General features: G+C 40.0%; 1 protein-coding gene across 1 annotated transcript; it reads left to right on the top strand.

Moving 5' to 3' along the window:
* The first annotated feature begins 1752 nt into the window (after positions 1-1752).
* On the top strand, positions 1753-13487 carry guca1b (guanylate cyclase activator 1B). Its single transcript, XM_043716624.2, has 4 exons — positions 1753-2283; positions 3097-3246; positions 3329-3443; positions 10569-13487. The coding sequence occupies exons 1-4, from the start codon at positions 2086-2088 to the stop codon at positions 10694-10696; spliced, it is 591 nt and encodes a 196-aa protein (XP_043572559.1). The 5' UTR covers positions 1753-2085; the 3' UTR covers positions 10697-13487.
* The last annotated feature ends 7288 nt before the right edge of the window (positions 13488-20775 follow it).

Genomic DNA, 20775 nt, shown 5'->3' with positions numbered 1-20775 from the left:
TACACTCTGGTTAGTTGTAGGTTAGATTAGTAGATAGTTGAGTTTTGTTTGTTTTTTTTTCGAGTTTTATTTTCGGTTTTTTTTGTTGTTGTTTTTTTTGTTAAATTTTGGCTATTGTATATTTGAGCTAATTGTATATCAATGTTTATATCTGAGAGTTTTGTTTATTTTTGTAAACTTGTAAAAATGTTAAATTTCTAATAAAAATATCTATTAAAAAAAAACTAGTCATTAGTCACGATAAACACAGAATTATCATCAATTACTGTAAACACCCATTTGCAAGGAAATCCTCTGTCTTCATCACTTGGCTTGGTTTACATGTGACTCCAGACTCACAGCAATGTGATTGATTGATTCTTATCTACCTCCTGAAATGGCTAAGGAATTCCAGACGGTCAGAAATGGGGAACAAATGTGACCCTTGTCAGTGGTTTCCTCATTTCCACCAAAGAATGCAAGAAACAAGGAGACATGTAACTTTCTCCTTATAAAAAAACACAGAACCACAATTTACTTATGAAGCAATGTAATCCTAATATTAATTCCTGGAAGGTTATGTGGGCCATATAAATTTATTGTGAACTTTTAAATAAAGGACATTTTTCTCAGGAAAACAATGTTGTGCCTTCAAGGAGCAGGGAGCCCTGATGGAGTCAGTCTGGATAACTTGCAGAGAGAGGTTATATGGCCCACTTTGTCAGTGGGATAAAATTATTACATTTTTTAACACAAAGGGAGAGAATTTGAGACCTGCCTGAGAGGCATCACCCACTGCTTCTTTTCTTTGCAACTCTTCTTAGCAGTGTGTGAGCTGAAAACCCATCAAAAGTAACTTATATCATTTAGGGAGAGTTTGTGAAGAAGAATTTGTAAGAATCTACCCCAAAACCTGAACGAAGCAACGACAACTGTTTCAGGAAATCACTCCAGTGCCATTAGCTTGTGTTTGCACAATAACTTTGGAATTAGAACATCAATTGGGACAATTCATGATTTATCCTTTTTCTCATGACATTAGTTATTACTTGGCCATAGTAATTAACACTCTGAAGTGTTTTTATTATTTACTTATCCTCAGACTGTGTGTGCCTATGTATTAGTTTCTTTGAAAGGTTGAAACATATGTTTGAATTATCAAAACTGTGTGTCAATAATCTTTGCATCTTTGTTTCACTGAATTTATTTTGGTAATAGTCCCGTTATTTGTTGTTATTGAAGGAACCTGGCCGATTTGTTCTTAATCCTGAAGTTGACACAGCCTGACACTTCTGTAGTTGGCCATTACCAACCTGGTTAAAATTGAAAATTGTTGCGTCCAGTTGAGAAGTGACTACAAAAGGAAACAGTGCACTCCTCCAATCTCAGTTGTAATACTTTTTACAGCTGTGATAAACAGTTTCAGATTGTCTAATCCTCCAATTTCATTAGCAGGAGAATTAATGTGACAGGAGCATTTTCACAGAAATTTTTCTTACATTTCTGCTCAATTGGATCTTGTAACTGGTAAACATTTGGGAATAAAACCCAGTGAATACATTGGGCAGGCACTGGTTTTGTCTTTAAGGTGAATGAAGGACACTAAGTGTCAGAGGGAGCTAATCAGAAAGCTCATAATAAACTTAGCGATTTTTAAGTAGGTATTGCCCTGCTTGAAGCTAGATATGAAATCTCATGTTGGTAAGAGAAATAGCTTTTGTCTCTAATAATAGCATAACACTGGAGTGGTGACAAGAGGTAGCAGGGCAAAACAAATGTCCCAGCCAGTTTCTGGTGCAGTGTGATATTGTAGGGGAAGCCGCCTCTAGTCTGGATAACTAAGTTAGTGTTGACGTGAGGTTTGATCTCTGGAAGATTGGTCAATTCCTCTTTCTGAGCATTGAAGTGAACGGAAAAGAGAATTCAGATTGTCATTGATAACACAAAGACGAAGCAGCCCTTGTGGATTGATTGAGGGCAGAAGATTGGGCTTCAAGAAGATATTCACATTCTGTTAAGGTGACTGCGATCTAAGGCTCCTCGCTGAGGGAGACTGGTCTCTGTCATTGAGGTTTTAGGCAGGCACGCTATTCCAATTCTGCAGCTATGGGGCAGGCAGTGAGTGATGCGAATAAAGGGGAAATCGGTGTTGCTGAGCTGCAAGACTTGTACAAGAAGTTTGTGACTGAATGTCCCAGCGGAACACTTTTCTTTCACGAATTTAAGCGTTTTTTTGGAGTTTTAGACAATGAGGAAGCAGCTGAATATATCGAAAACATGTTTCGGGCATTTGATAAAAATGGGGTGAGTGTGAATCTGCGTTTGTTTGCCGAGGTCCCTTTATTCCAAACTACAATCAAGTAGAAATGTTTGAGTAATGACAATACATTATTCAATCTTGCCCTGTGTGGTAGATTAAATCGAAATCTTGTTATTTGTATTTTTAGAATCCTAGAATGTTTACAGCACAGAAGAAGGACATTTGGCCCATTCTATCTGTTCCATTGTGTGGACGTTTAAACTGTATTGCAAAATGGTTGAAACAATGAGATTAATGGGACTAGCGGCTTTGCTTCTTAAACTTATCTTGTCATTTAAATAACCTTCCCTTGGAAGACAAATTTGGGGTGTAGGGGTGTCAAAGGTAAGAGGTAAACACCTCTCGAATATTAACAGAGCACTTTCATGTGTGCAAACTACAAGACTGCCTTTTTGTGGCTATTCGCTTACTCATGAGGGTAGACTATTGAGTGAGTTTCTATTAGCTTCTGAATGAATTTGTTTTGCCACTGCGAATTTAACACAAAATCCATATATGGTTTTGTGCGTAAAGTCGATACTATGGGAAAAATACAAAAACATTAGAAGCAAAGAATTCTACAAGGAGAGAATGCAATTGAGAATCAGTTTACATTTCTGTTTGGGTATTCGGTATTAGACAAATGGACTGGTAATTCCACTAACCATGGGAACCATATATTCCATTCAATTTGTTTGTTGGAAATTCTTGGTACGTGTTGTGTAAAACTAGTCAGTTGTAAAGGAAGCAATATATGAAACAGGATACATTGTGCATTTATCAAATAGTAATGGACACCAATTTCGTTTTGTTCCCAGGACAACACAATTGATTTCTTGGAATATGTTGCGGCACTCAATTTGGTTTTAAGAGGCAATCTGGAGCACAAACTGAAATGGACTTTCAAAGTTTATGACAAAGATGGAAATGGATGCATTGATAAAACAGAACTGTTGGAGATTGTGGAGGTGTGTGGCTACTTCTTATTTTCCTCTTTTTGAGTTGGAATGTTTTTTTTTCTGAATTCTGACATTTGCTTTTTTTGTATAGTCCATTTATAGATTAAAGAAGGCTTGTCATCAAGAATCAGAAGAAGGGTCTGTGCTGTTAACTCCAGAAGAGGTTGTGGACAGAATATTTCAGTTAGTGGATGAAAATGGTGATGGTAAGCCTTGCCAGGTTTCTCTCACTGACTTTAACTTCTTCATGGTCATTGTCGGCTTGAACCGGATTGAATCACTGGAATGTTTGGCCAGATAAAGCCTCAAGCCTATTTATATGGGAATAAAACAAATATGGGCAGAAGCAGGTCATACAGACCCTTGCATCTGCCTGCCATTCAATTAAATTGTGGCTGAACTACATCAGATCCACTTTGCTGTTGTATCCTCATAACTCTTGTGTCCCTCAATGCCCAAAAATTTAGACGACATTGGCTGAGCAACCACAGAGCTTAAACATTTCACTATTTTCTGACTGAAGGAATATTTCTTCAACTTTATCTTTGTTCTGACCTCTCCAGCCAGACAAATTCAGCCTTTACTATGCATCTCCGCATGCCAAAAAGATTATATATTTCAATGAGACTACCACTCATTCTTCTAAATCCCGCAGACTATGTATCCATTCTACTTGATTTCTGCTCATTGGATAGCACACTTATCCTAGGAATCAATCATGCAAACTTGTATTGTACATTCTTGTAAAGACTGTCAAATGATCATTTTTTAAATTATACATCCATGGAATGTGGCCAACATTTACTGTTGGGAGTCAATAACATTGCTGTGGTGCTCGAGGCCAGACCAAGTAAAGATAGCAGTTTCCTTCTCTAAAGGATGCTTGTGACTCAGATGGGTTTTCCAGAGAATCAATGATTGTCTAATGGTCAGCATTAGGTTCTTAATTCCAGACATTAATTAAATTCAGATTTCACCATTTGTCATTGCAGAATTCAAGCTCAGGTCCCAGAACATTGCCTTGGTCTCTGGATTAATAGTCTTGCAATAATGCTACCAGGTCATTGCCTCCCATGTTTGGATACCTTTGTTGTATGCTTCCTTTTACAAAGGAACCAAAACTGATATAGTATTCCAGGTACGGACCTTCCAAAGCTCTATATATTTGCAGCTGAAAATGTGTTGCTGGAAAAGCGCAGCAGGTCAGGCAGCATCCAAGGAGCAGGAGAATCGACGTTTCGGGCATGAGCCCAGCAGGCTAAGATAAAAGGTAGGGAGGAGGGACTTGGGGGAGGGGCGTTGGAAATGCGATAGGTGGAAGGAGGTTAAGGTGATGGTGATAGGCCAGAGTGGGGGTGGGGGCGGAGAGGTTAGGAAGAAGATTGCAGGTTAGGAAGGTGGTGCTGAATTCGAGGGTTGGGACTGAGACAAGGTGGGGGGAACATCCATTGTCATTTCCGCCACCTCCAAACGGACCCCACCACCAGGGATATATTTCCCTCCCCTCCCCTATCAGCGTTACGAAAAGACCACTCCCTCCATGACTCCCTCGTCAGGTCCACACCCCCCCACCAACCCAACCTCCACTTCCGGCACCTTCCCCTGCAACCGCAAGAAATGCAAAACTTGCGCCTACACCTCCCCCCTTACTTTCCTCCAAGGCCTCAAGGGATCCTTCCATATCCACCACAAATTCACCTGCACTTCCACACACATCATTTACTGCATCCGCTACACCCGATGTGGCCTCCTCTATATTCGGGAGACAGGCCGCCTACTTGCGGAACGTTTCAGAGAACACCTCTGGGACACCGGGACAAACCAACCCAAACACCCCGTGGCTCAACACTTCAACTCCCCCTCCCACTCCACCAAGGACATGCAGATCCTTGGACTCCTCCATCGCCAGACCATAGCAACACGACAGCTGGAGGAAGAGCACCTCATCTCCCGCATAAGAATCCTCCAACCACAAGGGATGAACTCAGATTTCTCTAGTTTCCTCATTTCCCCTCCCCCCACCTTGTCTCAGTCCCAACCCTCGAACTCAGCACCACCTTCCTAACCTGCAATCTTCTTCCTGACCTGTCCGCCCCCATCCTCACTCTGGCCTATCACCATCACCTTAACCTCCTTCCACCTATCGCATTTCCAACGCCCCTCCCCCAAGTCCCTCCTCCCTACCTTTTATCTTAGCCTGCTTGGCACACTTTCCTCATTCCTGAAGAAGGGCTCATGCCCGAAACGTCGATTCTCCTGCTCCTTGGATGCTGCCTGACCTGCTGCGCTTTTCCAGCAACACATTTTCAGCTCTGATCTCCAGCATCTGCTGTCCTCACTTTTTCCCTCTATATATTTGCAGCATGACTTCTTAATTCGTAAACTGCAAGCCTCTTGCAATAATCATGCATGAATAATAATCCATTCATCTTCCTAATTGCTTGCTTTACCTGCAAGCTAAATTTTTGTAGCACAAACAGAAATTGTTGGAAAAGCTCAGCAGGTCTGGCAGCATCTGTGAACAGAAGTCAGTTAATGTTCGTGTCCAGTGATCTTTTCTCTGGACTCAGCTCAGAGGAAAGATCACTGGATACAAAATGTTAACTCTGACTTCTGCCCACAGGTGCTGCCAGACCTACTGAGCTTTTCCAGCAATTTCTGTTTTTGCTTCTGCATCTGCAGTTCTTTTATTTTTTTGTGAAATTTCTGTAATGTACAAGGACCCCAAATCATACTGCAGATCAACATTTACTCAACTCATTTTTAAAAAAAAATTATTTTTCCATTTTTCTTACCAAAGTGGCTAGTTTCATATCTGTGATCTTGCCTAATTATTTAACTAATCTATATTTTTTGTGTTAACTCTCTATATTGTCTACCAGCATGCTGTCTCACATTGCATTATATCATCAATAAACCCGTATATATTAGTAGTAGTGTAGTGGTAATGGCATTGAATTTGCTGCTCTGGAGAAGTATATTCAAATGGCAGCTGGTGCAAATAACTTGAATTAATGCAAATATAAAGACCCAGTCTCAGTAATAGTGACTGTAAAATGATCAGTTATATTGTTAAAAAGAATCCGTCTGGCTCACTTCAGGGAAGGAAATCTGCCATCCACACTTGATTTGACCTAAATATGACTCCAGATCTGCAGCAATGTGAATGATTCTTAATTGCCTTTGAAATGGCCTACCAAGCTCTTCAGTTTGAGAGCAGCTAGTGTTAGGCTACAAATCGTGGCCTTGCCAGAAATGCCCATAACCCCTCATAAGTCATTGATATGAATTGTAAATAACTGATGTTCAAACTGATGAGTTTACATCCTGAAACTGATCTATTTAATTCTACTGTCTGTTAATCAATCCTCAATCCAAACAATTATATCATCCCCAATACTTTAGGCCTAAATCTGAATGACAACCTTTCGGAATGCATTTACTGAATGCCTTCTGAAAAATCACAACTTGCTACTTGCACTAGTTCCTCTCAACAATCTTGCTATTTACAACCTCAAAACAAAACTTAAATTCTGTTTCATAAAACCATGTTTCTTGTACCTGATCATATTGTGGTTCTCAAGTGTTGTGTTGCTACCTCTTTAATAATAGATTCTAGCATATTCCTTATCTAAGCCAGCTTCTACTATTGTGATAATCATCGGATACAATGATAATGGAATTCTAAACAATTCATATCAATCTCTTTCAATTCATATGCAACAGATTCAGAAATCATAATAATGAACTGCATTGATTGGGAAGTTTTTGGAACCATAGATCCAAAAATCAACATTTTCCTCCCAAACTAGGTACATTTTCCATCCATTGTTCAAAATTAGCCATAGTCAGTCAGTCTCCACTTTACGTTGCCCCATTGAAGATCATTTTAATGAGGTCTGTGTCACATTTAGTACTGTTGTTTTGCAGTTGGTGCAAGATAGAATCAGGTGACACGATTGTCAGAATTTTGGAGCAACTACCCCCCCCTGTCAAACTCTCCCACTAGCTGGCATCACACTTACCATAACCACCCATCAGATGGCCCTTCTGGTCACTAAGCTGCTGGCCAAGTCTCCTGCTGCCATCCCTGACCTTCAACCACTATCTATAACTTTGTGGGACAGCATATCTCCCACCTCACCATTACCATCAACCCAATGCTGGCTCAATGAGGACTATAGGAGGGCATGCCAGGAGCAACACCAGGCAGACTTCAAAATGAGGTGTCAACAACACAGGACTACTTGCAAGCCAAGCAGTGGAAGCAGAATGTGACTCACAGGGCTAAATGCACCCACACAAATGAATCAGATTTACATTTTGCAGTTCTGCTATATTCAGCTGTGAATGACAGTGAATAATTAAACAACTCACTGGAGGAGGAGACACCACAAATATCCCCATTTTCAATGATGGAGCAATGAAACAAATCAGTGCAAAAGACAGCTGAAGAACTTGCACCCATCCTCTGTGAGAAGTGCTGACTTAATGATCCATCTTGGCCTTCTCTTGTGATTTTCCAAAATCACAGATGCCAATCTTCAGGCAATTTGATCAACTTCACATGATATCAAGAAATGGCTGAAGACACTGGATTCTGCAAAGAACCCAGACCCTAATGACATTCTTTCAATAGTCCTGAAATCTCATGCTCCAAAACAAGCCACACCCTGAGCCAAGCTGTTCCAGTACACTTACAGAACTGGCATCTGTTCAGCAATGTGGAAATTGACCAGATAGTTCCTGGCCACAAAATACAGTACTAGTCCAACTTGGCCAATTACCACCCTCTCAATCTGATTTCAATTATCTGCCAAAATGCTGAAAGAGGACATTCACAGTGCTATAAAGTGGCATTTACTCAGCAACAATCTGCTCGTTGGCAGTTGGTTTGGGATTCAGGGTCACAGAGCTCCTGACCTCCGTTCCAGCTTTGATTAAAACATGGTCAAAAGCATCAAGGTGACATTTGACCAAGTATGATATCAAAGAACAATCACAAAACTGGAGTAAGTAGGAATCAGGGAAATACTTACCAATGATGGGACATAACTGGCACAAAGGAAGATGGTTTGTGGTTTTGCTGTTGTTTAGTATTGTGGTGAAATATTGTTTCCCTCAGAATTCTTGAGTTCAAAACTTTCTCTTTCCCAAAAGTTCAACTCACTGTTAGCAGAGTTGGTTATCAAGCTCTCTACCCCCTTTAGTCAACACAGAGTTTCACTTGAACTGTGCTTGAAAGAAATGTTTTCTTTATTCAGCTTGTTCCAAATTAAAAATTAAACCCTAAAGACTATTTGAAATACTGACCCTGAGGAACCTGCTTACTCTCATAATTCACTTCTTGTTGATCCTTTGTTGTTCTATTGTTTGTCTCCCAGGCAACTTGATTGTATGATCATTTACTGAAAGAAATCTCTCACAGAAACTTAGTTCAGAAAGCAATCATCACTGTAAAATACAATGTAGATTTATTCCCACAATCAATATAAACATTAAAATCACCCAAATTGTAGTAGTAATTTTCTTACAATCCTGTATTATGTATTGATTTATACTCTGCCCTATGTGGATTGGTTAGCTCAGTTGGCTGGTTTGTGAGGCAGAGTGACACCAAAAACATGGGAACAGTTCCCACATAGGCTGAGATTTCCATGAAGGACTCTCCTTCTCAACCTCCCCTTCCTGAGATGTGGTGATCCTTAGGCTAAGCCATCATCTCTAATGATGGAGAGTCCGATGGTTTCTTGACCTTTTACACTCTGTTACAAAGTGTAGTAATTGTTGGGGAGGTATATAAATACTCCCACCTGGATTTTTTCCATTGATAGTTATTATCTGCACCCAAGCTGAATCTTCATCTTGATCTTCTTCACCTTGACCATTTTTTTCATTACTGTTTTAATCCCATCCTTTATTAACAACGATACTTCATTGTCCTTTCTTGCTGTCCTTCCAAAGAAGGACCACCTTGTTGCAGTCCTCTAGATTGGCTTCAGTGAATTTGCATTTTCTCAATTATAGGTTGTATCTAGATTCATTCTCGTGAGTATTGACTCTCAGCAAAAAAATTACTGGAAGAAACTAGTTAAATCTTCATAATGTTGGCCATAGTAAGACGAGACACAATAGGGACAACTGTGTGTTTGATGTCCCTCTGGAAAAATTGATGATGCAGCTGCTTACAGCGTAGTGTCCTGTTGATGGCTTCATGCTACATTCATTGAAGCAAGCATGCAAGGAAGCAGGAGTATCAGCATGAAATGCAGGTCTCCTTTCAGAGGGAAGTAAATAACATTAGATTAAACTCAAGCTATAGCTGTTTAATAAATCACTCATGCTATACATAACACTGCCTTGTGCTTCACAGTACTCAAAAACCCTAACTGAGTGTCATTATGGAACATCATTAAGGAGTACAAATAATGTTTTGTTGTTGTGTTGCCGTAGTGTTACCAGACCATAGGGGCCGCTCTCTCATTAGAGAGAAGCAAGCGACTGGTGGGCGATTTAACCTGAGGGCCACCAGACCTCAGGTGAGGCAAGAGGTTGAAAAGGAGACCTCTTCACGGTTACCTCAAACCAGTGATGGGAACTGAACCCACACTGTTGGCATCACACTGCTCTGTAAACCAATTCCCATGCAAATAATAGATGATAATCACTATAAATAATTGTGGAATGAAGATTTATATCAAATGCTCAAGATTAATATATGTTACGTATAATTATTGCCTTCAAGCAGAAGGGTTGGTATGAGGTGGAGGAAAGTGAGAATGTCTCTAAGACAGTTAGCTCAAGAATGTTACATAATTAAGAATATAGCTATGAAGAGTGATGCCTTGCAGGTATGGGCCAAGAAGGAGGCTGGCCTAAGGAGGTAGGTGGGATCTAGTTTAAATGTTAGCAGGGAACGGAGTTCTATAAATGGCAACGACTAAATTTGAATTTAAAAAAGTATTTTAAAGTTTGTGTAAAGAAATAAATAAATCTTAAATCTCGCTTACATTTAGAAAAAGATAAATCAACTGTGTATATTTCTGAAATCTGTAGAACTGAAGGCTTTGAAGCTCCATCTAGTGATAGATGTATGTAACTGCAATGTGACTGCAGGACCGGCCTCAAAAAACATCTACAGTATTGAGATTCCATTTGGACCCTGAAAAATACAGGTGTCCAAATAAAGAATGATCATAAATTTAAAAATGCAACAGATAGATAATTGTTACAGCTCATACTCCATAGACAAATAACACTTTTATCATGTTGATGTCTTTTGAGTTTTCTGGTATTGTTTGTAGCTTCATTGCTGCATTTTCTGCTTGCAGGCCACCTTTCATTGGATGAGTTTATTGATGGAGCACGGAGAGACAAGTGGGTGATGAAAATGTTGCAGATGGATATGAATCCAGGCAGCTGGATGACTGATCAGAGACGCAAAAGCGCTTTATTTTAAACATGTATCAATGTACATGTAAATAAGTAAATGCAGGGAACAAAAGGCACAAGCAATGATATAACATTATACCTACTTCACTTTGAAAAGATGTAACATAACCTTTCTCCATAGAACATTTGTGACGCAGAGGAGGGACAAGCTTAAGAAAGTTAGAGATTAATTCTGTATCTTTCAGATATGTGGCCTTTTTAGAAGCATTTGGTCCCCTAACTAGATATTATAATTAGGTAGGTAAAAACAATGACTGCAGATGCTGGAAACCAGATTCTGGATCAGTGGTGCTGGAAGAGCACAGCAATTCAGGCAGCATCCGACGAGCAGAGAGAGAGGAGGAAAACTTCTTCAAGGCAGGCATCCTTGCAAGAGGATTCGCAGTAGGGCTAAAATCAACGAGGTAAAAACAATGACTGCAGATGCTGGAAACCAGATTCTGGATCAGTGGTGCTGGAAAAGCACAGCAATTCAGGCAGCATCCGACAAGCAGAGAGAGAGGAGGAAAACTTCTTCAAGGCAGGCATCCTTTATAATTAGTCTTGTCAGATACACCTCTAGATTAGTTGGGACTTGAACTTGAGTCTTCTGGGCTGAAGGTAAGGATAGTACCACTGTGCCACAAGACACAGTGTCCTCTAATTCTGTCACATTCAGGGACAGTCATCAGACCTGCACCTGATTAACTCCTGATTGTCTTTATACCATACTAATTGCCAATTTTGTTTTAATTCTTTGTTTTTCAAAATTTTATCAATATCTTGAAAATTACTTAACCAGGACAATAGAACAGTTAAAGAGAAATAGACTTCCGGTCAATTAATGTAAAACAGATTGGGACTCTACAGACTGGAGTTTAGAATGAGAGGTGATCTCAATGAAACATATAGGATTCTGAAGGGGCTTGACAGGGTAAATGCTGAGAGGATGTCCTCGAGTAGTAATCATTTGATCCCATGTCACATACCAGCAAAATTGAACAAAGAAAGGATCAATGTATGACAAGATATATAACCCAAAGGGACTTGGGAGTACCTGTGCACAAAACATGGAAAGCTAGTGCACAGGTGCAACAGGAACTAGAATCCCTTCAGTACTGAAGAGGCCGTTAGGCCCATCAAGTCTGCACGGACTCTCTGAAAAGCTGCCACCACCCTATCCATAACCTTGCATTTACCATGGTTAACCCACTTAGCCTACCTATGGCTGGACACAATGGGCAATTTAGCATGGTCAATCCAACCTAACCTGCACATCTTTGGACTGTGGGAAGAAACTGGAGCACCTGGCAGAAACCCACAAGACTCGGGGAGAACATGAAGACTCCACAGAGACAGTCACCCAAGGCTGGAATCACCTGGGTCCTTGGCACTATGAGGCAGCACTGCTAATCAATGAGCCACCATGCCTCCCATCAGGAAACTAAAGACATGTTGGTACTTATTTCAAGGAGTGTAAAAGTAGGGAAGTCTTATTGCAACTATACAGGATGCTGATGAGCCCACATCTGGAGCACAGTGAGCAGCTTTAGGCTTGTTATTTAAGAAAAGACATCATCTCATTGGAGGCAGTTAAGAGATAGTTTACTAAGATGATCCCTAGTATAGCAGGATTATCTTATAAGCAAAGGCTAAAAAGGTTGGGACTCTACTCACTGGAGTTTAGAAGAATGAGAGGAGATCTTATTGAAACATATTGGATTTTGAAGGAGCTTGACAGAGTAAGTGCTGAGAGGATGCTTCCTTTCATGGGAAGGTTTAGTACCAGAGACATTGAGTCAGAATAAAGGACTGCCAAGAATTTCTCCTCTCAGAGGATTTTGAGACTTTGGAACTCCTTGACTATGGGAGAGAGTCCATCTGTATATTTACAGCTGGGATAGATTCTTTATCAGTAAGAGAATCAGGAGTTAATGGAAAAAGGCAGGAAAGTGGATGCGAGTAATGTCAGATTAGCCATGATCCTATTGAATGGCAGAGCAGGCTTGAGGGGCTGAATGGCCACCTATTGCTTCTATTTCTTGTGGTCTTAACAGTTTTATTTTTGATTTCAAATGGAAAGATATGTTATCTCAACCTATCATCAATAAACCAATGTGAATGGTGGGCCAACTAAATTAATGTATTCCTTCACCCTTTATGGGCAATTACTATAATTGTAGTTTCACAGTTTTGGCTAAGTTGGAGTTGCAACAATGTTGTGAATAAAAATGTACATTTGTTTACAGAATTGATAAATATACTTTATACCAATGAATTAGCTTTATTTTCATTAGTAGATTAAAATTAACAATTGATGTGTGTAACAATGCTGTAGCTTTAAGAGGTGTGTTTTGTCCTGGTTTCTTTTAGAGAGACACTGGGGGGACAGGTGTCAAGCAGTCTATGAGAAGATAAACAACTTGTGAAGCCTTGGGTATTTTTGTCTTAAGGTTGGAACAATAGAAGCAGCCTGAGTGGGTGTGGTTGAGATCTCACAGAACTAGGGTTTAGGTTTAGCTCTTAGCAATTGTTGGGGTCTGGAAGAAGTAAAAGCTATTTTTTCCCATTCTCAGTTACAGCCAAATGCTGGGGGAGTCTCTGCCTGCTATGGGGGTTGCATGTGAGATAATCCGTGTTCTGAATTTGCCTTTTTCCATGGGTGTGCTTATGGGATGTTACTAAATTGGAACAGTTAATTAGAAATTGTTACTATATCTATTATTTTGTTAAGTTTTCCAATAGAGTTAAGTTATTTCAATTCTTTCTTTTGTTGTATTTTGACTATAGTGGATGAATAAAATGTGTTTTGCTTTAAATCTGTTAGTTTGACTAATTGAATTGCATCTGCAATGCAACACCTTCTGATTACCTTTTTACCACCTTCAAGACTCTAAACCCAAAGTTACCCAATCTGACCTCGTGATTTCATCCTCCAGATATTTAGCATAGTGGTAAATTGACTGTATTCCTCCCAAAAACAATGTTTTTCCTAAGTTGGAGTGACAAAACTGATTGTTGTTTTCCAGATAGAGTCCATCCAATGCTTTGTCTCATTAAAGCTTTGCTTCTTACTGTGAATTCTGATCAGATAAAGACTAACATTGGATTTTCTAATTAAATTATATACCTGCGTAGCACATGTGCCCAAATCATGTTGATCATTCACTTCTCCTAGTTTTCAAGTTGATATCAGTTCACAGTCCACTTTATCGTATCTTATTGAAAATAACCCTAAATTGAAGTCACAAATCACTTATCCTTATTCTGGATTAAATAAAGAGGTTCCTCCTTCAATTAATTCTGAAATAATTTTGTTTTTGGCCTTCTTTCCTGTGAGAAATCCTCAAAATAATCAGAATAAGTCGTTTTGCCACAACTTCAATGCTATCTTTTACACTAAATCACTTTGATAATCTTCCTGTCTGTTGAGAAAAGCAAAGGGGTATTATCAGATCTGTTCCTAGAATCTTCAAATTTAAAGGCTGTAAAACATTTTATATTCCCTGTGTGGAACATTATAAAAGCTAGTTTATGAACTGCAAGTTGTAGAGCCCAGGATTTCAAGGAAAAGAAGAAGTTCCATTTGCCCCAAAAGAAAAGGTGGAAATTTTTGCAGGAAACAATAGTGAACACAAAGAAGACGTTTGGGTTCAGATTTTAGAGCTCATGAGCATAAGATATTCTTCTTGGAATAAAATGCATTGGGCATAATCTTATAGGAATCAAGTGATGCAGCATATGGTGAGATGAGTGCGATATGGTGAGATCAGATGGCAAGGGTGGTGATGCCCACCTTGGGATTGTCTTGCTCCATCCTTTAAGCTTTAAACAACTGGGGTGGCCAGATTTTATCGAGACAGCAATGAGATGTTAAATGACAGGGATTGACACCTATTAAATGCCTTGTTAAAACCACAATCATCTCATAAATATTCAGATTCCCTTCTTACCAAACTCACCAAACAAGTTTGATTTCGGGAAAACTTGATAAGGAAGCTTGGGCAAGTACCTAGCAAATTCAGCTCACTGCTTGTTCCAATTGACTTTCCTGTTAGAAATCAGGCATCAACATCCCAGGGAATCCTCCATGGGCACCGGTTACACATCTCATATCTATGGACAGTGGTATCTGACATTTAGCAGCCTCTAAGAACCCTCATGGTACATCTCCGATCCAGTCACAGAGCACTTCTGTACTTTAATGCTGTACCTTAGACCATACTGGTAACTATCATAGCAATATAATAAATCAATATAATATGGTGATATCATAGCTGCTGCAAGGTTGCTGTATATTCAGACTTGTGGACTAGGCCAAACTGCATCTCTGGGCTCTTCATTTGCTATCATTGAGCTCACACACTTTGAACCAACCTGGATGCACCTAGCACCCTTGTCTTACATTGCCTTGCCTTGCCTAGCCTAGCCTAGCCCTCAGCAGCAATACCAGACTCATATTACTGTTGTCTGTCTTTGCAGTTTAGCACAGGCATAAAGCCAGGAAGTTGTTACAGTTGTTAGCAGGTCTCAGTCAAATAAAGGGGAATAACTTTAGCTCAATTACTCCTGGGATAGTAAGTCAGGGACAGAGTCTGATACCAGTCCAGGCCCTGCTCGTGCATTCGGGAACAGGACCCTCTCCTCAGAATGACTGAGGAGCTGAATGCCAGGCAGCACATGATTCATCTTGACTCTTCCTCCCCTATTGTGGACTGTTCTCCTCATCGAATGAGAGACAGGTAGGTGTTACAGAAAACAAAAATGGGTAACATGGCTATTAATTGTTATTAAATGTGGGAAGGTGTCCTGAGCGAGAGTCCTGAGGTAGTGCAGAGGGTTACTGATGTTAAGGATTTGGATGAATAATAGCGAGTGAGGGAAGATGTTGCAGGCACAGGCGAGAATGGGAGAACATAAGCCTTGATGGAAGATGGGTGCAGTAGTAGAAACAGATTGAGTGTGATGTATCGGAAGGAATGTTATGGCACTTACGCCAAATGATTGAAAATGGACATTGATCTTCTTCCTATAATACGCCCTCCATCAAGGGGAAATGTTTCTTCCTACCTATGCTCCTCATAGTTTTATACATCTCAATCATGTGACCTGTCAGTCTCCTCTGCTCTAACAAAAGAAAAATTCAAGTCTGAATTCATAATTAAAACTCTCTATTTCAGACAACCTTCTGGGTGGGAAATGTTGCTGCACAGCATCATGCTACATCACTGTCACATCAACAACATGTGCCAACAGCACACATGGCCACACATGCATATGCTTCAAACAAATGGTCATGTGCAAATGTCAAAGGAGACCAGTCCTTAATGGACTGAAAGTGACTACGGTCGTTCAAGGGGTCCTACTAGACTCTAGGGTCTGTGTCTTTGCAGTGCAGGGATCAAAGCACAGTCAGGCTATAAGACCATAAGACTACAAGAAATAAGACAGGAATAAGCCGTTTGGCCCCTCAAGCCTTCTCCACCATTCAATAGCATCATGGCTTATCCAACATACTCATAATCACTTTCCTGCCTTTTCCTTGTAACCCTTCATTTCCCTACTGACCAAGAATCTATCTATCTCAGCCTTAAATATACTCAGGTCTCAAGTCTCACAGCTCTCTGTGGCAAGGAGTTCTAAAGACTCTCAATCCTCTGAGAGAAGAAATTCCTCCTCATCTCAGTCTTAAATTGGCTACCCTTTATTCTGAAAGTATGCCCTGCAATCCAAGACTCTCCCATGAGGGGAAATATTCTCTCAGCATTTATTCTGTCGAGCCCTTTTTGAATCCTATATGTTTGGCGTTCGGGAAGGTTCCTCATGGTAGACTGGTTAGCAAGGTTAAATCACATGGAATATAGAGAGAACTAGCCATTGGATACAGAACTGACTCAAAGGGAGGAGACAGAAGGTGGTGGTGGAGGATTGCTTTTCAGACTGGAGGCCTATGACCAGCAGTGTGCCACGAGGATTGATGCTGGGTCCACTAGTCATTTATGTGAATGATTTGGATATGGAATATAGGAAATATGATCAGTAAACTTGCAGCTGACACCAAAATTGGAGGTGTAGTGGAACGTTACCTCAGCGTACAATGGGATGTTGATCAGATGGGCCAATGGGTCAAGGAATGGCACATGGGCTTTAATTTCGAAAAATGTGAAGAGCTGTATTTTGGAAAGGCAAATCAGGGCAGGACTTGCACACTTAATGGTAAGGTCCTGGGGAGCGCTGCTGAACAAAGAGACCTTGCAGTGCAAGTTCATAGCTCCTTGAAAGTGGAATCACAAGTAGATAGGTTAGTGAAAAGATCTTTGGCATGCTTGCTGTTATTGGTCAGAGCATTGAGTGTAGGAGCTGAGCGGTCATGTTGCAGCAGTCCAGGACATTTCTTAGGCTACTTTAGGAACACTGTGTTCAATTCTGCTCTTCCTTCGATAGGAAGGATGTTGTGAAACTTGAAAGGGTTTAGAAAAGCAATACAAGCATGTTGCCAGGGTTGGAGGATTTGTGTTGTATGGAGAGGCTGAATAGGCTGGAGCTATTTTCCCTGGAGTGTCAGAGGCTGAGGGATGACCTTATAGAAATTTATAAAATCATGAGGGGCATGGATAGGGTGAATAGCCAAAGTCGTGTCCCTGGGATGGGGGAGTCCAAAGCTAGAGGGCATAGGTTTAAGATGAGACAAGAAAGATTTAAAAGGGACCTAAGGGGCAAATTTTCATGCAGATGGTGGTGCATGTATGGTATGATCTGCCAGAGAAAGTGGTGGAGGCTGGTACAATTACAACATTTATGTGTCATAACATAGGCATCTGGATGGGTATATGAGTAGGAAGGGTTTAGAGGGATATGGGCCAAATGCTGGCAAATGGGACTACATTAATTTAGGATATACAGTCAGCATGGATGAGTGGACTGAAGGATCTGTTTTGAGACAACTCTATGACTCTATGTTTCAATGAGATCACCGCTCTCTTCTAAACTCCAGTGTAATTGGCATCATCCCTCGGAGGAGTTAACCTGCCTTTCAGGGCCATTTGCTTGGGGATAATGGGAAGGAAGATGGTGTGAAGGACAGTTTCTGGCTGGCAGCACCTGAACTGCAGTGGAGCTAGGGTTTAAATATGGCACCAGTGACGCAAACGTCGCAAAGCCTTAGCAATGGCAAGCACTTCCATCTCTCCTGCTGAGCAACTTCATGAACAGCACACTGTCGAGCCACATGCACAATTAATTAGCTGAAGAACAGAAGATTCCATAAGAAAGGTTGTCATGACAACAAACCTTCCTTAAGGAACCCCTTTGGGAAAATCCAATATGATTTTTTTCTACCATCCTCCCAGACCCCTGGAGCCGATACTGCGTTTAGAATTCCCAAGCTTCCTTTTGCCTCTCAGTGTTTAACTAATCATGCACTTTCTTTTATTTTATTTCTTTAATTTCTCGGAGATTTTTCATTTCCTGCTGACATCATTCTCCCATCTTTATCCTCACGCTTCATAGATCGCTCCTTTTGAATCCTTTTTCAGTTCTTTCTGTAACTTTGATGGAGGATAAAACTCCCAGGGGACACCATAAATGGCTAAAATGTTCAACTTACACAGGCTCTTTGACCCTTTTCTTCTGTGAAAGTTACAGCACAAGCTCAGGAAGCATCTTCCCCTTAATGTTTATCTACTGCAGGTTATGTAAGCTTTTGAATCAACTTCACATACTTGTATCAGACAGTCAAGGAACATCTCAAACACTTTATGTACTTGATGTGTCCAATCACAATGGATCTGCATATCATTCAGTGTCAAATTCATATGATGTGAGGTTCCCAGTTATCACTATGTCAGTAAATCTTTCAGAGGCATGTTACTGAAAACATCACTTAGCCTCACATTGACCTGAGGGTATAATAATCTCATACTCCATTTTACCTCAGATCACTTGAAGAATTACTGAAAGCATGCTTCTCTGTCATAAACTAATCTCAATATTAGCCCGGCCACTTAGGTGCTTGTGGAGTACAATGTTTGTATATTATAGTTAGTTATAATAATTGTCTGTTAGATACTTTAATACCATGCCCAGTTTCTTCTGTTATAAGCATTTTACTGCATCAGGCAAAATATCTTGCTGGAGATAAATTCACATCAACGTCCTTCAGGATTAGTGGAAAAGCAGTTTTGGGTGCACATCAATGTAATAACAGTAGAATAATTCCAGGGTTAGATCCCCACTTTGAAGCTGAAGCAGACTGAAGGTAAACTCGGCAAAACTGCTTCTCTTGTAGGTTATCTCACATCACTTGAGTTTTATACAGAGCGGATTATGTGAACGTGATATCTCTGAATTCCTTAAAAACTTAAAGTTCACACCTACATCATAAAAATATTTGGCAAGTATGGAACGGAAAAGCAAACAAAGTATTAGGATGTAAGGTTAATTTTTTAGCAAAACAAGGAGAAGTTTGGAGAAAATGAAATCTGTTCGAGACACAAAAATGTATGGTAGAAATTAGCCACCACCTTTCTTTTACCATCGTCTGTCCTATACCCTCATTGACATAGACTTTCATCCCCATATAGGAGCTTAGTTAGGTGCCATCTAAAATGTTGTGCCCAGTTCTGGTCTTTAAACTTGAAGAGGATATAGTGAGCCTGGAATGGTTTCAAAGGAAGGTATTACTTCATCACTGTCCAAAAGCATGATAGCTATCAAGATAGGTTCAGGGAGTTGGATCTCAAAAGCTAGTAAAACATAATATTAAGGAGATATCACTGAATTACTAAAATGGCAAAGAGAGCATGTATATCTGGGTTGATTAATTGAATTACATAAATTAAGGAAAACCAGTGTAGAACTAGTTTAGATGTCAGAAGGTTTTTCTTTTCCCAGGTGATGACTGACCTTCAGAATTTATTGCCAGTTTGTGCAATGGATACAGATTTGCAGGAAACATTCCAAAAGGAGCTTAGCAAATTCCTACAGAAGACTGATAACATATGTATAAAAGTTTGTGAGATCCTGAGTGGTGTTATTCCCAAGTCATTGTTTATTTTCTGGAACTTAATCTGTTTTGCTATGGAGAGAAGTATCTCAAAATTGTTTTTATCCCAAATGACTCTTAATCTATTTTCATGGGTTAGGAAATGAAATGGCTGCTGGTGAGTGGGGAGTCTGGAGAATGGTGTTACTTAGCTACCTCATGGTTAAATAGGACAGACTCAATGTACTGAGTACCTCCTTTGTCTACTCTTTTATATTATTTTGTTATTTTTGGCAGTATGAACAAAATGAAATAATATATCCACCTTGCACAAATGCCTTTCTTAGTTCACCAGGGATTTTTAAACCTCGGGCTTTTTCATGGGAGAGTACAGTGATCTCATTGTGTGATTTTTAAACTGACATAAATCTTAGTAGATTAAATGTTTATGAGTCAACAGTCAATGCACAGTTATCAAAAGTACACTGAAACTTGACCCTTGTATTGTCGATTTAGAGACTCTTGCCTGCATTAACCATCTCATGACAGATTTCAAAATTGACACTTCATGTGTTTATAGCCATTGTCATCATTATTAAAGAAACAAATTTTACCTCACATTTCTATTCAGTAAATCCTGCCATTAGTCATTCATTTTATGCTGTTTAACAGTTTAATGATAGTGTCATCACAGCCAGTGAAGCACTTACTAAATTTCAACCTGTTTTCTAAATATTTAGCAATAATGTTAGTGTCATCAGGTGAAACTCCAGATCTCATTTTACACCCCAGTTCAATGCATTGAAAAAAAACTGCTTGCTGCTCTATGCTGAGCTAATGTCAAACATTTGTTTATAATACAATTAAGAACTGCAAATGCTGGAAATATGAATGAAACAGAGAATGCTGGAGTCACTCAGCAGGTCTAGCAGCATTTGTGGAGAGAAAACTGTGGATTTGTGGGTGTGGAACGGTGGCACAGTGGTTAGTACTGCAGCCTCACAGCGCCAGTGATCCAGGTTCAATTCCAGCCTTGGGTGACTCTCTGTGTGGAGTTTGCACATTCTCCCTGTGTCTGCGTGGGTTTCCTACAGGTGCTCCGGTTTCCTCCCATAGTCCAAAGA

The sequence above is a fragment of the Chiloscyllium plagiosum genome, unplaced genomic scaffold (assembly GCF_037043375.1).
Source record: "Chiloscyllium plagiosum isolate Xiang-an unplaced genomic scaffold, Cpla_swu_hap1 HiC_scaffold_26, whole genome shotgun sequence".
Taxonomy (NCBI): domain Eukaryota; kingdom Metazoa; phylum Chordata; class Chondrichthyes; order Orectolobiformes; family Hemiscylliidae; genus Chiloscyllium; species Chiloscyllium plagiosum.
This window is presented reverse-complemented; position numbering and strand designations above follow the sequence as displayed.